The sequence below is a fragment of the Theropithecus gelada genome, chromosome 17 (genome assembly GCF_003255815.1).
Source record: "Theropithecus gelada isolate Dixy chromosome 17, Tgel_1.0, whole genome shotgun sequence".
Classification (NCBI taxonomy): Eukaryota; Metazoa; Chordata; class Mammalia; order Primates; family Cercopithecidae; genus Theropithecus; species Theropithecus gelada.
Window position 1 is genome coordinate 37,092,090 of NC_037685.1, and position 20,867 is coordinate 37,112,956.

General features: G+C 41.5%; 1 protein-coding gene across 3 annotated transcripts in view; it reads left to right on the forward strand.

The window, feature by feature from the left end:
• Positions 1-20,867, forward strand: part of IPO5 (importin 5) — a 70,604-nt gene that overhangs the window by 14,982 nt on the left and 34,755 nt on the right. For 2 of the 3 annotated variants that reach the window (XM_025364802.1, XM_025364800.1), the window contains 5 exons: positions 142-252; positions 7,424-7,517; positions 13,666-13,746; positions 16,602-16,794; positions 20,229-20,331. In XM_025364802.1, coding sequence (XP_025220587.1) covers positions 203-252; positions 7,424-7,517; positions 13,666-13,746; positions 16,602-16,794; positions 20,229-20,331 — 521 coding nt within the window. In that variant the 5' untranslated portion in view covers positions 142-202. Of the gene's footprint in view, positions 1-141; positions 253-7,423; positions 7,518-7,699; positions 7,792-13,665; positions 13,747-16,601; positions 16,795-20,228; positions 20,332-20,867 lie in introns of those variants that run through there. The other variant, XM_025364803.1, reaches the window with a different exon arrangement.

The following is a 20,867-nucleotide window of genomic DNA, read 5'->3' on the forward strand; positions in this document are numbered from 1 at the left end:
TTTTGTTTTCTCCAACTCTCAACCAGTCTTTGATTTAACTTATAAGGATTTATTCTTCAAAATCAGATGTGGTTTTTAAGAATATCATCTTCAAAATTAAGTAGCATCTAATGGTCTGCCATTCTTTTTCTGTCAAACCAGCAGAGGAAAGAAATTCCTAAGCAAGGAACACTACTCAGAAAGTACTGTACCATGTCTTCAAATGCCTGAGGATCAAGTTGGAAAACTGGAAGCAACAGAAAACACAGTAAGGTAACTGATTTCACCTGGGGAAAAGTCACTTCCTGTTTTGTTTTTGTTTTTGTTTTTAAAGAGACAAGTTCTCACCATGTTGCCCAGGCTGGTCTCGAACTCCTGGCCTCAGGCAATCCTCCCACCTCAGCCTCCCAAAGTGCTGGGATTACAGGTGTGAGTCATCACACCCACCCAAAAGTCACTTCCTACATGTCAATGTACAAAATATGTAGGACACGTATGTGTAGCTAGTTGGCTATTTCAGCAAAGCACCGCCCAATCGAAATATAATACTAGCCACAAATACAAATCACATATGCAATTTTAAAGTTTCTAGTAGCCATATTTTAACAAGTAAAAAAAAAGATGAAATTAATACATTTAACAATAGTTTATTAATAAATATAACTAATATATTTTATTTAACCCAATATATTAACATTTCTACATGTGACCAATATAAAATTGTTATTCCTAATTTCCTACTAAGTCTTTGAAATTTACTGTGTATTTTACACTTAAAGTATATCTCAGGCCAGGCAGAGAGGCTCACACCTGTAATCCCAGCACTTTGGGAGGCTGAGGCGGGTGGATTGCGAAGTCAGGAGTTCGAGACAAGGCTGGCCAAGATGGTGAACCCCCATCTCTACTAAAAAAAAAAAAAAAAAAAATTAGCCAGGCATGGTGGCGAGCGCCTGTAATCCCAGCTACTCAGGAGGCTGAGGCAGGAGAATCGTTTGAACCCAGGAGGCAGAGGTTGCAGTGAGCCAAGATTGTGCCACTGCACTCCAGCCTGGGCGACAGAGTGGCACTCCATCTCAAAAAAAAAAAAAAGCATATCTCAGCTCGAACACGCCATATTTCAATTGGTCAACAGTCATAATGGCTAGTGGATACCATAATGGGCATTGCAACTGTAGTACTGAAAGTCGGAAAGAGCCTTTAAATGCTATGTGATAATCAAATCAAACTTGATCTTTTTCTTAACCACAATTATTATGCATTCCTGTGACATGATCACTTATATAATGGAAATATAAAAATGCAATAGTCTAACAGGTAGATGTCCAATCAAAATTAAAGTTACAAATTTTAGAGGTTGCAATCCGTATTAGCAATGACAGCCACTATTTATTAAGCATTTACTCTGTGCCCGGCACTACTGCCAGGTATTTTAGTCAGTAGTAAAAAATACTTCTATTGGCCGGGCGCGGTGGCTCAAGCCTGTAATCCCAGCACTTTGGGAGGCCGAGACGGGCGGATCACGAGGTCAGGAGATTGAGACCATCCTGGCTAACATGGTGAAACCGCGTCTCTACTAAAAAATACAAAAAAACTAGCCGGGTGAGGTGGCGGGCGCCTGTAGTCCCAGCTACTCGGGAGGCTGAGGCAGGAGAATGGCGTGAACCCGGGAGGCGGAGCTTGCAGTGAGCTGAGATCCGGCCACTGCACTCCAGCCTGGGTGACAGAGCGAGACTCCGTTGCAAAAAAAAAAAAAAAAAACCTTCTATTACGCCCACTTCAGAGAAGAGGAAACTGGGCTTGAGGAAGGGTAACTTGGGCAAGATCACACAGCATGTAGGTTGTGAAGCTATCATTTGAACTTGCACATTGGCCGGCTCTGGAGCCTCTGCTCCCAGCCTCCCTAAAATCAGTCCCTCCACCTGCAGATATCCGCTGAATCTCAAATATAAAACTAAGAAAGGGCACAAAAGAAGACAATCAAGTCAAAATTTCCCTGGCCTGTGTTCCATTCCACAATTTACTGAGGGCCTATTGTGCACAATGTCCTTCAGGACTGATAGGGTCCCACTTGCCCCTGGCTGGGGTGCACTGACTGTACGTAACAGACTGCTTCAGAGCAGGAACTTGAAAGTTTTGATAAAAAAGCAGTTGAAAAAAAATGTGAATAGTTCAGCATATTTTCAATAAACAATTTTTCAATCGTTCCCAATTTTTTTGTGGCTCTTATCTAGGCAGTAGAAAACATCAATATTAGAGTCAGAAATCTTACTTATCAGCCAAGTGTCTACTGAATATGGGTAATCCATTCCATATACCATTTTACTCTGCACAATTGGGAGACCAATAGAAAATATGCAAGTAGATTTTATATAAACACAAATGGGACACACATGACTATGCACCAGATGCAGCTTTAAGAGTCATTACTTGTTTAAGGCCAGGCATGCTGGCTCAAGCCTGTAATCCCAGCACTTTGGGAGGCCGAGGTGGGAAGATCGCTTGAACCCAGGAGTTCAAGACTGTCCTGGGCAACATAGCAAGGGCCCAGCTCTAAAAAAACAAACAAAAAGAGTAATTACTTGCTTAAGGTCACATTTAACTCCCAAATCCATCTTACTAATAAAAGATGATAATTATTGAGTATCTACTTATGCAGACACCATACTATGTGAATTTACATATATTGTCCTAACTTTCAAAACACTCCTATGAAGAACTATTATTCCAATTTTACAGATGAGAAAGCAAAGCCAGCATTCTTTTTCATTGTACCGGGTTAATTATTAATAAAAATAATAATGCCACCAGCTTACATTGGTGTAGTTACAGATTATAACACTTTGATTTATATCATCTAAATTGACCCTCATAATAAATTGTGATATCAAAAGCATAAGAGCTTACAAATACCAAGATGAGGAGTCATAGAGACCCGAGGCAACTTAAAAAAAATTAGATTATTCACTTGGGAGAATCTTATGTTATTTGCATTCAGCACTCTATGAACCAGAAAGGGCAGACAAAACCAAATTCTATCCCAGTTGAGAAAAGCTTTCACAGAGGTCTTACAAGCCTAACTTCTCCAACTTTCTCCCATTTCCAGAACACGCCCATCAACATGGGAGCCCATAAAACTAAGAGCAGTAGCAGGAGAGGATTCTGAGGCACTCTAGTTAAGGAGCCTTGTCTCCTGCAGTATTACAAACAGGTCACACCCAGGCTGCGCAGTACTTCCTAACAGCAAAAATCCTAAACTACCTAGATTTCACGTACCAGTTGAGAGAGACTTCGTTTTAAGGGGTTGCAAATGCTCCAAGCAAATTTGCCTCCAGCACTTAATGGAAGTAATGTCAAGTCCAATAAATTGCAAGGGAAAGGAGCTGGCCATTCACAGGATAAACCACTAAGTACATTACTTTGGGGCAATTTTGTTTTTGTTTTTTTATTTTAACGTGGCCAAAGCAATGGCAGCGAATACGGAGTGAGCAAAACTCAAAGTTTTCTATCCTTGCATTTTTACTTCCAATTATAGGTTAATGCTAGAAGAACTTTTATGATTAATAATATTATACTTTTTATTATCCCCATTTTATAGATGAGAAATTGAGGCTTAGTGACATTAAGCACTCGAGGTTACACAGCTAGTAAGAGACTAAAGATACAAATCCTCTAGACTCAAGTTCAAGGCTCTTTACCTTCCACCATTTGATCTCCTTGGGAAATAAATAAATCTATACTGCTGCAGGCTGCCTTTATGCAATATCTCAGTTATTTTCTTTTCTTTCTTTCTTTTTTTTTTTTTTTTTTTTTTTTGAGAGGAGTCTCACTCTGTTGCCCATGCTGTAGTGCAGTGGCATGATACTGGCTCACTGCAACCTCTGTCTCCTGGGTTCAAGTGATTCTCCTGCCTCAGCCCCCCAAGTAGCTGGGATTACAGGCATGCACCACCACACCCAACTAATTTTTTTTGTATTTTTAGTAGAGACGGAGTCTCGCCCTGTTGGCCAGGCTGGTCTCAAACTCCTGACCTCAGGGGATCCACCTGCCTCCCAAAGTGCTAGGATTACAGGCGTGAGCCACCGCACCCGGCCCCTGAGTTATTTTCTTATAAGAAAATGATACTCTCATAAACTATAAGGACACTCTCTATGAGAAATGGGCTTCTAAGTGCAGTAAGCTTCCCAGAAGGCTGAGCATTATAAACTCTCCAGAATGGCGAGCCTGCTACCAAAAATACAGTCCCCACCTAGGAGGTTTTCTGGACACCAGAACCAGTCTCCATTGTCAGGACATCTGCTATCTACCCCAAGTTTACTGGAATTTCTCCCATTTTTGGAGGGGGGTGGGTGGTCTCTTCATTCATTAACCTTAAAATGCTTCTCCTTCCCTTTTAATTGGATATTTAAAATGTTAAAATAAGGTTGGACTGTGATTTTGTGTTCTAGCAGTTGATGTCACCACTAATACAAAATTGTTTTGTTTTTAGACTGCCTGAAATAATTTTAGGTTTACGCTTTGCCTCATTAAAAAAACAAGCTCCTGGCCGGGTGTGGTGGCTGAGGCCTGTAATCCTAGCACTTTGGGAGGCCAAGGCAGGAGGATCACCTGAGCTCAGGAGTTTGAGACCAGCCTGGGTAACAAGGCGAAACCCCATCTCTACCAAAACTACAAAAATTAGCCAGGTGTGGTGGCTTGTGCCTGCAGACCAGCCACTTGGAGGGGCTGAGGTGGGAGGGGCTTGAGCCCAGGAGGTGGAGGCTGCAGTGAGCTGAGATCACACCACTGCTCTCCAGCCTGGGCAACAGAGCGAGACTCTGTCTCAAAATAATAACAATAACAATAATAATAGTAACAAAAATCTGCAAACTTGATTGAAATTTCTATCATTTAGTAACTATTAAGCAAATATATGTAATCTACAGACTCATTGCCAATAAAAACACATACCACAACAGGTGTTAAAAAGTAACTGGAGATCCGGCCATACCCTAAGCAAGCCCCTAGGCAATTTATCAAATTTCGCTGTTGACCTAGTCATTTGAATGAGTTGTTTTTGTCTGTAATTCTTTTTTTTTTTTTTTTTTTTTGATTTGGAGTCTTGCTCTGTCACCCAGGCTAGAGTGCAATGGCACAATCTCAGTTCACTGTAACCTCCGCCTCCCAGGTTCAAGCGATTCTCCTGCCTCAGCCTCCTGAGTAGCTGGGATTACAGGCGCCCACCACCAACCTGGCTAATTTTTGTATTTTTGGTAGAGACGTGCTTTCACCATGTTGGCCAGGCTTGTCTCGAACTCCTGACCTCAGGTGATCTGCCCACCTCGTCCTCCCAAAGTGCTGGGATTACAGGCGTGAGACACCATGCCCAGCCTTAAAATCTTAATAACCTTGGCTGATGATGAAACCTCCTCAGAATCCAGACACCCCAACTACACACACACACACACACACACACACACACACAAAAACCCAAAATCAAACAAAAAAAAACCTGCCCCAAAGTAATGTGCATAGTGGTTTGTCTAGAAGAAATAACGTGGCATGAGAATGAAAACTTGTCACATCTAAGAAATAGAAATTCAACAAAGATAGGTCTGCAGACCTCCTGTAGAGAACCCATCATTGTCATGGCCCAAAACTTTCTAAGAGAATTTTCTCTAGGAATCAATTAGAATCCGTTAGGAAAAAATCTTGGCTGGCCATCACAATTGCACGTGGATCCCAGGGCTCAGCCCAGATTCTGGACACAGTGGCCAAGATTTAAAATCATTCACCAAAGAGCAAATGCTTTGACTTTCAAAGAGCAGAACTGCAGCAGAATAGCCAACAGGAAATTAAATTCCCTAAGTTAAATACTATGTACTGCCAGCTGTGTAGAGCTACTCTCCGTCTCACCCAATATGAAACCTCCTCACTAGAGATGTAGCGTCCCTTTGGGGCAGCAATGAATTGTTTTCGTAGCTGGGCACGGTGGCTTGTGCCTGTAATCCTAGCACTTTGGGAGGCCGAGGCGGGGGGTGGAGAGGGTTATCCCCTGAGGTCAGGAGTTCGAGACCAGCCGGGCCAACATGGTGAAATCCCGTTTCTACTAAAAATACAAAAAAGTTAGCTGGGCATGGTGGCACATGCCTGTAATCCCAGCTACTTGGGAGGCTGAGGCATGAAAATTGCTTGAACCCGGGAGGCAGAGGTTGCACTGAACCGAGATTGTGCCACTGAACTCCAGCCTACGCGACAGAGCGAGGCTTCCACTGACACCCTTAGCCCGATGTATTGGATACAACAGGGTCTCAACAGAAGTACCCTTTGATTTGTACACCCCTCTCTCTGCCTTTGGCAGCCCCAGCAGTTAAAGAACATTGCGTGTATTATCTACGCATTAGAATGCTGAAATTGAAATTACGCCTCTGGGTTCCTAGACCAGATTGAGATATCAACCCTGTAAACCAGGGCTCCTTTAGGAAGAAAGGTGTTTCTTGACGTTCCCAAATCATTGCGAGAACAGCATCCCTAAACAAGGGATTCAAGGGAATAGTCACAGATCCTCGGGTGGAGGCATCTTTGCTACGTGGACGTGCGAAGACGACCGCGGGCTGGGGACGGGCAGCCTGGCGGGACAGCCCCGGACTGAGTAACCCCTCTTCCGCGAAAGCCCCAGGCGTGAGTCACTGGCGGGCGCGGCAGGAGGAAGGGGCGCCCTGAGTCCATAGTCCTGGGGGAGGTCGGAGGGTCTGACAACAAGAGGAGTCTGTGGGTGGAAGGTACCTAGGAAGTGGGTCTAAAGGGGCTGCTGCCTTCCTAAATGTGGGTAAAGGGCTGGATCCCAGGGGGAGAAGGACCGAAGGGGTGGGGCCTGCTCTTGCGGCCGCGGGGAGGGGCCGGGGGTCCGCGAGAAGGAGGCCGACCAGCCCGCGGCGCCGAAATCTCCCGCGCTCAGGAGCTGGCCCCTCCTCCCGGCCAGGCCTCAGGCCCATCGCCGCGGCCGGGCCCGCCGGCCGGCTCCTCCCGCTGTCCCCGCGACGCAGCCCCGGCCCCAGCCCAGGCCTCGACCCGGACCACGACCCCGATCCCAGCCCTGGCCCGGCTGCGTAGCCGCCAGCCCACCCCACCCGCGCACAGCCGGCGGCCCACGGCGCGCGGCCAGTGACGGCACCGCAGGGTGCGTGGCCAATCAGCGCGGCCCCCGAGGAGGCGGCCTCGGCCCCGCCCCCCTGCGCCCAGGGCCAGTGAGGCGCCGGCGCCGGCGGCCGCGACGGGGTGAGAGGCCGCGAGGCCCCGCCCCGTCCTCCCCTTTCCCCTTTGCCCCGCCCTTCCCGCCCGGCCCCCCGACAGCCCCGCGCCGCCGCTGGTGCCGGTCCCCGCGCTGGGCCCGCCCCCGCCCCTCCCGCGGCCCGCGAGCGCGCCTCACGGCTCCTGTCTCCCCTCCCTCCTTCTCTCTCACGCCTAGCGCAATGGCGGCGGCCGCGGCGGAGCAGCAACAGTTCTACCTGCTCCTGGGAAACCTGCTCAGCCCCGACAATGTGGTCCGGAAACAGGCAGAGGTAACCGAGTTCACCGCCCCCGTCTCCGCGCCTTGGCCGGCGCGCCGACCCTTTCCCGACGCCGGCAGCGCCGGGCCTCGGCCGGTCCGCGGCGGCCGCGCAGGCTGGGCCCGGCGGGCGGCGGCCGCGCAGCCCACGTGTGAGGCGGCCCGCGGCTCCCGGTCGTGCCCCCGGGCTTTTCCGGCCATTGCTGCCGCGGTGCCCGACACCAGTTACCTCCCTGCCGCCGCTCGCACCCACGTGCGGCCGCTCCCGACGCGCTGCCCCAGTCCAGGTGTGGGGTGCAGGGCGGGCCCGCGGCCCCAACTTCGCTGGCCACCCCCTTTCCGAGCTCCCCGCTCGCCCCTTTCCCGCTTTCTCCCAGCGGGAGCCCCCACCGCCTTTCCAGCTGCTGTCTCCACCCAGCCTAGCGCTGTGGGTCTCCCAAACCCTGGCTGCTACCTTACCCGTCACGCCTGCTTCTACCCCCTGCTCATCTCCCACACCGTCTGTCCCTCTCTTTTTAAATGTGTGCCCTTCCTTGTCGCTGCTGCCTTTTTTCATTTAGTTCTTTCTCATTCTAGTTCCTAACATCAGAAGCCAGATTTCCCTACCCCTTTCCACCCCCAGTTCTGTGAAGTTGCCTTTAGGGTTTCTTTCTATGCAGTTTCCACCTTACTCTGGGCTTGTAATACACTTACTCTGCTCTTCCTTCAGACAAATTTTCTTTGCTCTCTAGAGAATCGTGGGATAAATGGGATGTAGTGGGACTTCCGTTGTTTAACTGGGCCAGTACCATATGTTTAAGTCTTCAACTTCATTAAATATAACCGTAATCTGTTTTTTCAAACCACCTCTTGTTCCTGGCCTCCAAAATGTGGAGATACTTTCAAGTGACAGTAATTTAAATATATCTGTAAGCTCATTTACCGGGTTCACTGGAAGACTGATGTTACATCGTCAGCGTTGAGACCACGATTATTACGGGATATTTCCAGGGGAGGGAGAAACTTTCCAGTTTCTTAGCTGACCGCTAAACTTGGTTATATATGGGTTTTTTTGCAACCATGAGATTGAAGAGTTTTATAAGATTAAATGAAGGATGTTCAGCCGGATATTTTTAAAGAGCAAAAATTAATTTTGCATATAGCCAATGAAATTGACTACAGGTCCTCTTCTGAACTCAGGCCTGAAGACTTTTCCAGGTGTCCTTAAAACAAGTGTTAATCCTTGTTTTGAATAGATGGTGGATGTGCTGGTTATACTTAGAGGTTTTATATTAAGTGAAGTAAACACACCCAAAATTCTGTTCTATACGAAGAGGCATTTTCAACTATTCACTTTATTTTATATATGTAATACATGTTCAGGGTGAAAATTCAAACAGTGAATAGGTTCTTATCCCATTTCCCAAAGGTGACCACTTTTAAGTGTCTCGTGAGTCTTTCCTGAAATTTTAACATACACATTGATTTTTTACTTGAATGGGCTTATAATACTATTTACACTATTTTGCAACTTGAATTTTTCACTCAGTATATTTCACATTGCCTCATAGGTGAGTTTTTTGGTCAGCTATAGATTATACATCATATGGATAGATATTTATATAAGCAACCTTCTATGAAATGGATATTGTGGTTTCCAGTGACCTGCTCTTTTAAAAATAGTGCTATGCACAGGAGTACATATATACCTATCTTTGCATACTTTCCCAGGTTTACTTGGAGAATACTGAAAAGTAGGATTTGTTCCTAGAAGTAATATGCATGTATTGCATCAATTTGCCTTGGGGATATGATGATGCTTAAAAAGAAAAAATTAATGCTTTCTGCTAACTCTTGAGATAATTTTTCACCAAAATAAGTTTTTAATCCCAACGTATAATAGAAATTTCCATGTGTTACAAAGCAGAACAGCATTGTAATTAGTAAGCTAGTTTAATTCTCCCTCTTCCCTCCAGTTGCTTAAGTCTCTATTGTCAAGCCTAGTGGGGAATCTCTCTTCTATTGAACTAAATACCGGTGTCTGGTTTAGCTTGAATTCCAGTTGGTGCCTGTTGTAAATCTTTTATCACTTACATCACATTGGGGATAGTTATCAGCATTCAGCACATTTTCTCATAAAGAATAATTGGAAATAAGTACTGTTATTCTCTTAGTCTCTTTATTCCTAGTGAAAACATTCAGATACTAGGATTTTACTTTCTTTGTATATCCTGAGAATATATTAATATGTAAAGTAAGTATCACAGTACTTACTGTGATACAGAATTTTCTAATTTGACCCCCCAAAAAATAAATGTTAAGAGAAGTTCTCTGGTGCCATGTAATGTTCTTTTCTTTTTTGCCTAATGAAATAAGCGTTTTATAACAAATCAAATGAAATAAAATTAGCGTTAAGTCTGATACAGCAAATATAGAAATATTTTCTATGAACTGAAAAATTGGCCAGGGCTCAGTAAATATCTTTGTAATTTACTCATTCAAAATAAAAATACTTAGTTGACACATAAATACCAAACTGTTGACTAAGGTGACTTCTTTTGTATTCAAATATGGTTATATATTTGGTTGATATCATTGAAGGGATGTCAAAACTCTAAAAAGTTAAAACTTTTTTCATCGTATACGCCATTCAATAGGCTTTATAGTTTATTTCTATTTTTTAAAACCTGTAAGGATATTAACTTTATAGAAAATGTTTCTCATTTGAAGAAACATATGTGAATGTCCCTAAGTCTCAGAATACAATAACTATTGAATAAATAGTTGACAAGTAGTACAGAGTATTCATGGTATTTATCACTAGACATTTTTATATGACATAAGCTTAAGTATTTATTAATCATATGCTTGGATTTTGTTTTTTTACTAAGGTTCTCCATACAGAATTTGTTCCTCATTGATTCTAATAGAGAATTTCATTGAGTGTTTTTTGTAGAGATGGGGTCTTGCTGTGTTGCCCAGGCTGGTCTTGAACTCCTGGCCTCAAGTGATCCTCCCATCTCCCAAAGTGTTGGAATTACAGGTATGAGCCACCACACCCAGCCCGTTGTTGAGATTTCAATAGACAGCGGATAACAGTGAAAAATATACCTGATTGTTGAGGAACCAGGGTGTTAATAGATAAAAGTCATGCATCCCCTTTTACTTTTCCTCATACAAGGTAGGCTCACTATAAATATTTATGGAATGAGATGAGTACATATGAGCATTTCTTCATGGGCAGGGAAGAGGCAGAGGAGAAGTCTTTGCATCGTGTAAATTGTATAAGGTGGAATCAGATAGAATTGAAATTTTTTTTGCCACAACACTGGTAACATTCATTGAACCTAAGGACTAGTGCTAAGAATAGTATTAGAAACAATCTTTATAAATCTTTTGTGCTGATGTGCTAGGTACTCAGATACAAAGATAAAGAGTTACCATTCCTGTCTGTGTGGAACTTAGACTGTTTAACCATTATCCTTTTTTTTTTTTTTTTTTTAATTATTATACTTTAAGTTCTAGGGTACATGTGCATAACGTGCAAGTTTGTTACATATGTATACTTGTGCCATGTTGCTGTGCTGCACCCATCAACTCGTCTAACCATTATCCTTGACCATTGTGATGGTATTGATGTAATACTGTATTTGGATTACCACAATGGAACATATCAGATGGAGAGAACCCTCTCTCAACAGAAGTCATCTGTCACTCATACTAAACTCTCCCACCATTGGCTTCTAATTCATTATGGAGTAGAGTTTAATATTTGACCCAATGTTGAGTCTACTACAGTTAGACCAACAGTCTACATAGTCAAACCAACAATTCCCCCTGGGCAAGAGTAGGGAGCTTCAGGATTTATATTAGGTTTTCTGAGAGTGATAGCCTAGTAAAGAAGTGTTTGGCCGGGCACAGTGGCTCATGCCTGTAATCCCAATACTTTGGGAGGCCGAGGCGGGTGGATCACGAGGTCAGGAGTTCAAGACCAGCCTGGCCAAGATGGTGAAACCCCGTCTCTACTAAAAATACAAACAAATTAGCCAGGCATGGTGGCAGGTGCCTGTAATCCCACCTACTCGGGAGACTGAGGCAGGAGAATCGCTTGAACGTGGACAGCAGAGGTTGCAGTGAACCAAAATCGCGCCACTGCACTCCAGCCTGGGCTACAGAGTGAGACTCTATCTCAAAAAAAAAAAAAAAAAAAAAAGTTTTTGCAAAAACTTGATTTAGACTACTGGAAATTTAAGTGTTAAACATTGTTCGCATTACCAATGTATAAGTGGCTAAGCTGGGTGCTTTTTATTGTATAGTGAGATACTTTTTAAATGAAAACATTATACTGCTGGTATAAGGTAAATATTAAGTGAAAAGTCTCAAAGGTACGTAACCAGGGCCGGGCGTGGTGGCTCAAGCCTGTAATCCCAGCACTTTGGGAGGCCGAGACGGGCGAATCACAAGGTCAGGAGATCGAGACCATCCTGGCTAACACGGTGAAACCCCGTCTCTACTAAAAAAATACAAAAAAACTAGCCGGGCAAGGTGGCGGGTGCCTGTAGTCCCAGCTACTCGGGAGGCTGAGGCAGGAGAATGGCGTAAACCCAGGAGGTGGAGCTTGCAGTGAGCTGAGATCCGGCCACTGCACTCCAGCCTGGGCGACAGAGCGAGACTCCGTCTCAAAAAAAAAAAAAAAAGAAAAGAAAACAAAGATACATAACCATTTTTGCATTCAGCTTGTGAATATCTTTACATAAGTTATCTCTTCTGGATAAGTAAATTCAGACCATCTTCTCAGCTGTGAATACTTTTTGGCACAGTTTTCAGCATTGTTATGATCCTATGTGCTTTTTACTAGAATGGGAACTTGAGGTTATGAGAAGATCTTGAATTCTCCTTTCCCCCAAAATCTGTTCTTCCCCAGACAGATATGTTTGAAAAGTTTGAAAACTGTAGCACTGCATAAATATAATGGTTGTTTAATGAAGTGAAACAGCTTTCAATACCAGAGAGATTTTGAATATGGTTGGCCTTAGAGGACCAGAGTTCTGTCTGCTATTCATTGTCTGTGATCTTGGGCAAGTCATTAACTTATAAGCTTTTATTTCCTTATCTGTTAATATCTCATGGATGCCATGGGACACTTAGTAAAAGGTTTAAGGTAGATACAGATTCAAAATAGCCTTGTTTTTCCTCCCTTGTCACTTCGTTCCAGAGAAGCCGCGTAGATATAGAGATATGGTAGCAATGAGAGCAGGTAAGCTCTAAAGAAATTAATGTTACCCACGTAAGACTCAACTCTAAATTGCTGGATAAGAATGGATTATCTATTTACTAGGAGGCTTCTTAGAGGAAGCAGTTCCAAGTGTACTTAAGTTGATTTCTTTTCCACGGTGAACGAATTAGAATTCTTGCATATGAATCTGCACTTCTCTGGACAGCATATAGTTGGTTCTTGTTTTTTAATCCATTCTGATCATCTGTCTTTTAATTGATGTCAACTTTTTGTTGTTAACCAATTTGTTGTGATTTTACATTATTAACAGAGTATAGAGTGTCCTGAGTCACAAACCTCTTGCTAATAGATTTACAAAAGACATTAAAGCCTCCTGGCCAAATTGATCCTGACCACATTCATTTATCTATGTAGTATGGTTTTAGTATGATCCTTGCTTGGAAGAAAATGTAGCATAAAGGATTTGAATACTTTGTTTCTCTGACTTATTTCCAGGTGTATGTCTGGTGGTTCTAAGTAGTGGTAATTTGAACCAGTTGTACATCATCCAGTCTAAAAAATGTTAACAAAACAGTTTCTCATGATGTAAGGTGATTTTTAAGTGAGCACTAATATTGGCAGCACAATGGCTTAAGTCACATTTGGCAATTTTTTGGCCCTCTTAGACCTTGAGTTTTGTTAACCAGGGATCATAAGTTGGGAAAACATGCACACACATTAGAGACATTTATTTAAGAGATATAGGTAGAAAGGAACTTGAGAACAACCCTTTGGACATCTTCTCTTTCCTAACATATCTGAAGTGTATTTCATGTCACAGAAGGTGTTAACACCAGACCTAGATTAAATAATTTCTCGTGCATCCTTCCCACTCTTCATTTCTTTCATTGATTTACTCATGAAGTTTTCTAACATTCTTTCCTAACCATTTTTTCTTCCCACGCAGGAAACCTATGAGAATATCCCAGGCCAGTCAAAGATCACATTCCTCTTACAAGCCATCAGAAATACGACAGCTGCTGAAGAGGTACTACCTTAATATTTGTGACTATTACATTCTTGGAAAATAAGATGATGATCGTAGTAGAAATGAGAATTGTGATTTATCACATAGACTTTACTAGAACTTTGTACTTATTATTTACTAAAAGCTACCTAGGAATTATAATGTAATTTTTTAAGTACTTTGTATTAATGATAATTGCCTTTTTTCCATATAAGATAATGTGTCTAGGGTAGATGAAGGTTAATGGTTTTATAAATTGCATAAGAATTATTAAAGTGATTTGATTTGATTGATTGATTGATTGATTTTGAGATGGAGTTTCACTCTGTTGCCCAGGCTTGAGTGCACTGGCACCATCTCGGCTCACTGCAAGCTCTGCCTCCTGGGTTCAAGCAATTCTCCTGCCTCAGCCTCCCGAGTAGTAACTGGGATTACAAGCCTGCGCCACCACGCCTGGTTAATTTTTGTGTTTTTAGTAGAGACGGGGTTTTACCATGTTGGCCAGGCTGGTCTCGAACTCCTCACCTCAAGTGATCCACCCCCGTCAGCCTCCCAAAGTGCTGGGATTACAGACATGAGCCACCATACCCAGCCTAATTGAAGTGCTTTTTGCAGCTAAAAATCTTTCCTTGAAACAATTTATTCTGAAGAAGTAAATTAGTTCAGTGTTTTGATGTGTTATCAATGTTTTGAAAAAACATTTTTTTCCAATCTTTAAAAATTTATGCTTATAACCATCTCTAGATGAAGTGTATGTACTAAAGATATACTTAGGAATGGAGACATTTTCTAGAATATTTTATTAGAATCATGGTTTTTAGCTAATTACCTACTTCCTATACCAAATTCAAATTTGTTTTCATTTTAAGAATTATTTTTCCCTATGGTAAAAACAAGGCTGTTTTCTGGGATTTTATAGTTTCATACTTCTGATTGAGGCATTTCGTAGCTAATTTTCTTCCCCCCACCCCCAATTATAAGTTAATATCCTCATAAATATTGAATGCCATTGAATATGTTTACTTTGGAAAAGGTATAAAAATACCCAAGTCTAAAAAACTATTCTGCCTACAAAACATTACATTTAGAGTTCATAGTGTAAGAATTTTTTGCTAGCAGTCAAACTATATGTAAAATGCTTATCCTTGATGGAAATAAGTCACGCCAAACTTTTACATTATGTTTCACCTGACTTCTTCCAGTCAATCAATTTTCTCTAAGCAGATGAATAGTCAATCAGTTTCGACTAGCAACTTCATGTTCTCCCAACCACTTTAAAAGCCATATGAAAGTATCCCAGGTTTTTTTTCCTAGATGACAAGAGGTGCTTTTTTGCTTTTGTAGCATGTTTTTTTCTGTAACTCAAAATGGATGTCAAATGTGAATAACCCTATGTAGGGTGACTTCTATCACTAAAAACAGATGACTGTTTTAATTCTTGAAGATTAGTGCAAGTTAGCTAGTAAACAGAATTTAAAGCCAAGAATAATAATGAAAATTATTGAATTTTAATTTTAAAAACTTGTATTAAGCCTTATTTAAATCTTTTTTTTTTTTTTTTTTGAGACGGAGTTTCGCTCTGTCGCCCAGGCTGGAGTGCAGTGGCCGGATCTCAGCTCACTGCAAGCTCCGCCTCCCAGGTTCACGCCATTCTCCTGCCTCAGCCTGCCGAGTAGCTGGGACTACAGGCGCCCGCCACCTCGCCCGGCTAGTTTTTTTTTTGTATTTTTTAGTAGAGACGGAGTTTCACCGGGTTAGCCAGGATGGTCTCGATCTCCTGACCTCATGATCCACCCGTCTCGGCCTCCCAAAGTGCTGGGATTACAGGCTTGAGCCACCGCGCCCGGCCACCTTATTTAAATCTTAACTTGATTTAAGAATTAGATGATTATTGTGAATTAGTGACAGCATCTTGATTATATCTTTAGTTTTTGGTGTATGTGTGGGAAGAATTGCACGTGAGTTTTAACCACTTTTATAAGAATTGTAACCACTTTGAATTATTTCTAGAACATGTTAAGTATTTGTAAAGGTTTCTACCTACCATAAATGTTTCAATAAAAAGATTTTTCAGTGAAAAGTAGTGGAGAAAAAAAATTATCAATTTTATTTGTATAGCTTAACATTTTTTGTTGGTCAAATTCCCAAAGTAATTATAGTGATAATGAGTAACATCAACTTGGAGAAATCAAGAGCAGGAAAGGTTAGGTGCAGTATTCCCAATAGTTTATTGGTTCGATTTGATAAAATTTGAGTATGGCATTTGTCTTAGCTTTTCTTTTGATAATCTCAAGAAATGTTATACAGAAAATGCCAAACTTAACTACACAGATTTGAAAATGAAAATCCAAGAATACACATGTTGAGATGGATTAGCACTTTTTAGGTATTGGGATCTTGTAATGTTTGTTTGCATGAAAGAAGCATTTTATCTAAGATGTTAATCAAAGGGCAGTTATGTAACAAGTTAAGTCAGTCTGGGAGCCTAAGGTTGGGTGGGAAAGGCACTTGATATTCTAGAATGAGACCAGACAGAGAGGTAGGAAAAGAGCATTCATTATAGGGTTTACAATTTAAGTTTTGTTTTTCTCCCAAATAATGTGTTAAAAATAGGGATTAAAGACAGGTTTGTCATTGCTAAGATATGTGTTCCTAATTGAATTGTAATGTGATTAGGAGTTCTCCTCACCTTGAGTACCAATGGCTTATTTTGTGGCACTAAGAAAATAAGTCTATGTAATAGATAATGTAATTAGAAATAGTTATATTTACTTCTTTAGAAAATTAGCAAGGCGCTTTTGAAATATAAAAATACAATAGTGAAATACATCAATGGCAGAGTGAATCTAGTTATTAACAATGTTATCTATTTATAGGCTAGACAAATGGCCGCCGTTCTCCTAAGACGTCTCTTGTCCTCTGCATTTGATGAAGTCTATCCAACACTTCCCTCTGATGTTCAGACTGCCATCAAGAGTGAGCTACTCATGATTATTCAGATGGAAACACAATCTAGTATGAGGAAAAAAGTTTGTGATATTGCGGCAGAACTGGCCAGGAATTTAATAGGTGTGTATGCAGGTGCACTCATGTTACCAAAAACATGGGTATATCCTTCCTTTTTTTTTTTTTTTAGTGGAATCTTAGAGTAAGACTCATAAGTACCTGAGTAGCATTTATTCTGTTTAAAATGAGTGTGCTTGTGGATTTTGCATTTAGAGCCAGAAATTACAGACAGATGTTTGTGAAATCCAGTCATAGGACTTACTATTGGTATTCAAAGTACCCATGTGAGGCTAGGCACAGTGGCTCACGTCTGTAATCTCAGCACTTTAGGAGGCCAGGGTGGGCACATCGCTTGGGTCCAGCAGTTCAAGACGAGCCTGGGCAACATGGCAAAACCCCATCTCTACAAAAAATTAGTGGGCATGATGGTGTGCACCTGTAGTCCCAGTTACTTGGGAGGCTGAGATGGGAGAGCACCCCAGAAGCTGGAGACTGCAGTAAGCCGTGATCATGCCACTGCACTCCAGCCTGGGCAACAAAACAAGATTCTGTCTCAAAAAAAAAAAAACAAAAAAATCCATGTGGAAAAGTAATTTTGTAATTTGCTTGAAAATGGACAGTTATATTTCCTTCTAAATCTATAATGTTTTAGAAGCACGGGCTAATTAATGGTATAACCTACTTTGTACATTAAACTTGCCAGTTGAACTAAAAATCAGTGACTCCAGTGCTTTTGCTGTTGTATATGTATGCTGATAAATATATACATATACTGTTATGCAGCCATATACTATGTCTTGTCTTTGTTTTGTTTTTGTTTTTTTTTTAAGAGATAGTGTTTCACTCTTACTGCCCAGGCTGGAGTGCAGTGGTGCGATCTTAGCTCACCACAACCTCTGCCTCCCAGGTTCAAGTGATTTTCCTGCCTCAGCCTCCTGAGTAGCTGGAATTAGCTGGTGGCATGCACCACCACGCCCGGCTAATATTTTTTTGTATTTTTAGGGTTTCTCCATGTTGGTCAGGCTGGTCTGGAACTCCCGACTTTAGGTGATCTGTCCATCTCAGCCTCCCAAAGTGATAGGATTATAGTTGTGAGCCACTGTGCCCAGCCTACTGTGTACATTTTTATTGCCCAAAAAATATTTTTTTAAGTGAGGTAAAAGGCAAACATCATAAAATGCATTTTACTAAAGGTAAAAATCCTTTTTGGCCAACTAAAAATAATAATAATGTAATTGAACATGCTACTTTTTTATCTTGCTGCAAAAAGCTTTATTTCCATTTGGTCTAGGGCTTGGGAGAGGTCTCCAGCGTGGTGGCTGGAGGGAGAGGCTCAGACAGAAGCCCTGATAGTTTGAGGGGGACCCTCAGAGGTTCCTGGGCTTTTAGTGTTGTTTGATGATGAGCCTTTCGAAGAGACACTTGCCCAGCCCAACCTAGGAGCCAGCTAGCCTGTGGAGGTTGGTCACATGGTCACCCATCTTAATGAGTTTCACTTCCTCATCTAGGAAGTGGCTCTCCAAGAAGTCACAGAGATGGGAATCTGTGCAGGCAGAACCCAGGGCATGAAGATCCAAAAGGGCCTGGTTCCTGGTTCAAGTTCTTCTCCAGGGCCATGACAGCTTCCATGGTGTCTCGGGTTTTGTCCCACTCATCTTTGTACTTCCTGCTCGTAGAAGAGAGTGTGGCCACCACTTTCTTTTTTTTTTTTTTTTTTTTTTGGACAGGCATTTATAAGTGTGATTGTAAGTGCAGCTTGTTTAGATGGCATTTTTAATAGTTGAAATGAAGATCAAGGTTAAATGGAACATTATTATTGATTGAGCTTAGTACATTATGACACTAATTTTAAAATCTCATCAACCAGTAATGCAGTAAGTTCTTGTTCAATTCAGCTAGCAGATTGTATGCTTTCTTATATCAACCATTTCTTAGAAACTAATGGGGAATGTGTCAGTTCTTTATATTTTAGATGAGTTCAAATTAATTTTTTTAGACAGAGTTTTGCTCTGTTGCCCCGGCTTGAGTGCAGTGGTGTGATCACGGCTTACTGCAACCTCCACCTCCCGAGTTCAAGTGATTCTCCTGCCTCAGCCTCCCATACGCCCAGCAATTTTTGTATTTTTTTAGTAGAGATGGTGCCAACTGGCTTTCACCCTGTTGGTCAGGCTAGTCTTGAATGCCTAACCTCAAATGGTCTGCCCACCTTGGGCTCCCTAAGTGCTGAGATTATAGGCATGAGCCATAGCACCTGGCCCTAATTTTGAATATTTTAAAATTGTTCAGAAAACTACTTTCCAGTTTTAAGTATGTAGATATGAATTTTTGTAGGTGACATCATTTCTTATTCAGAAACACTTAACAATGCAAACCTTTCCAAAGTGTTCAAAGTGCTCTCATAGATTTTTTTTAAGCTACTATTTTATTTCCCCTCAAAGTATCATCTTTAGGTTGAAGAGACATTTAATGTCAGCTTAGCAGCACACTTGTCATTTCACAAGAGTTCAAATATGGGGGGAAGTTTAAAAAGAAAACATCTGTAATTCATCTGTGAGTTGTGTAACTCTTAAGGTCTTTGCAACAATCTAACCATAGTCTCATAAATGGCACAGTAGATTTTTGTGGTCAACTCATTTTTATTATAAAGTATTATTTAAAATCTCCTAATCTTGTTAAATAATAAACATATTAATAACATCCTCTGGCACTATTTGCACCAAACTGCAAAGTGTGAGCACCCTGTGTGAGTCCTGAGATTCTAACCCTGATTTCTTCTCAAGTTCCAAAGTAATCGTTACTTTGATTTCAAGACCTTGCCACCAAATACTAGCTTTGCCTACTTTTTCAACCCTTTAATGACAATGGTATATATAAAGGAGTCAAGCAATCAGATATTTGTACAGTTAAAAGTGCTGCCTTCTCTTCAAATTCCACTCCTTAGAAATAACCTCTGCGGGCCAGGCGCGGTGGCTCATGCCTGTAATCCTAGTACTTTGGGAGGCAGAGGCAGTTGGATCACCCGAGGTCAGGAGTTTGAGACCAGCCTGGCCAACATGGCAAAAGCTCGTCTCTGCTGAAAATATAAAAATTAGCCAGGCATGGTGTCAGGTGCCTGTAATCCCAGCTACTCAGGAGGCTGAGGTAGGAGAATCGCTTGAACCCTGGAGGTGGAGGTTGCAGTGAGCCAAGATCACGCCATTGCACTGCAGCCTGGGTAAAAGAGCGAAACTCCATCTCAAAAGAAAGAACCTCTGCTGATACCTGATTAACCCAAATACAGAGTTGTTTGGTTTGTTGTTGTTGTTTTTTTTTTTAACACAATTATGATGCCATTTTTATGGCTAAAGGACAGAATGTTATGGAGTTCTTAAAAATGGCAAAAGTGACATTTTTCGCTACGCCATGTTTTGAATGAGGCTTAGGAAATGAAAGGATTTATTCCTATAATATTGAAGTTCTGACTTACACACTTCATGTCTGGATTTCTTTACTTTTAGATGAAGATGGCAATAACCAGTGGCCCGAAGGTTTGAAGTTCCTTTTTGATTCGGTCAGCTCTCAAAATGTGGGACTGCGGGAAGCTGCCCTTCACATTTTCTGGTATATACATTCATCTAGTTTTTTGAGACATTTGATTTCATGAATGCCCTAAACACCTTTTAATTGATTATTTTAGCCTAATTTAACTTTATACTTAAAATGAAAATAATGCCTTTACATAAGCTTTGTTTGTATTTGTATTGGAAGCAAAAATTTTTTTAAAGGGCCTTTTATTTCACGTTGTGATCTTTTTTGTACACAAAGGTTCTCTACAGCTTGCTTGCTTTCTCTTTGTCTTTTATGATTCTGAAAGTTTTATTGAACAGTTTCCTCTCGTTTATTTGGAGATTAACACAATACTGAATGTAGCTTTTCAAAAACCACATTAATAATGGTGTCTTGAAGAGGAGAAGGAGAATGCAGGTGAATCCCCATTATGTTTTCTGGATCTTCTGTGGCCAAATTTTATAATATTTTAACAAACATGTATATTTATAAACAAATAGTCTAAGTTTAGAATTAAGTGATTATTCTTTGCCCCACTGTGTTATATTTTTCTACTACACCTAAAATGTGATCAAGATCATACACATTTT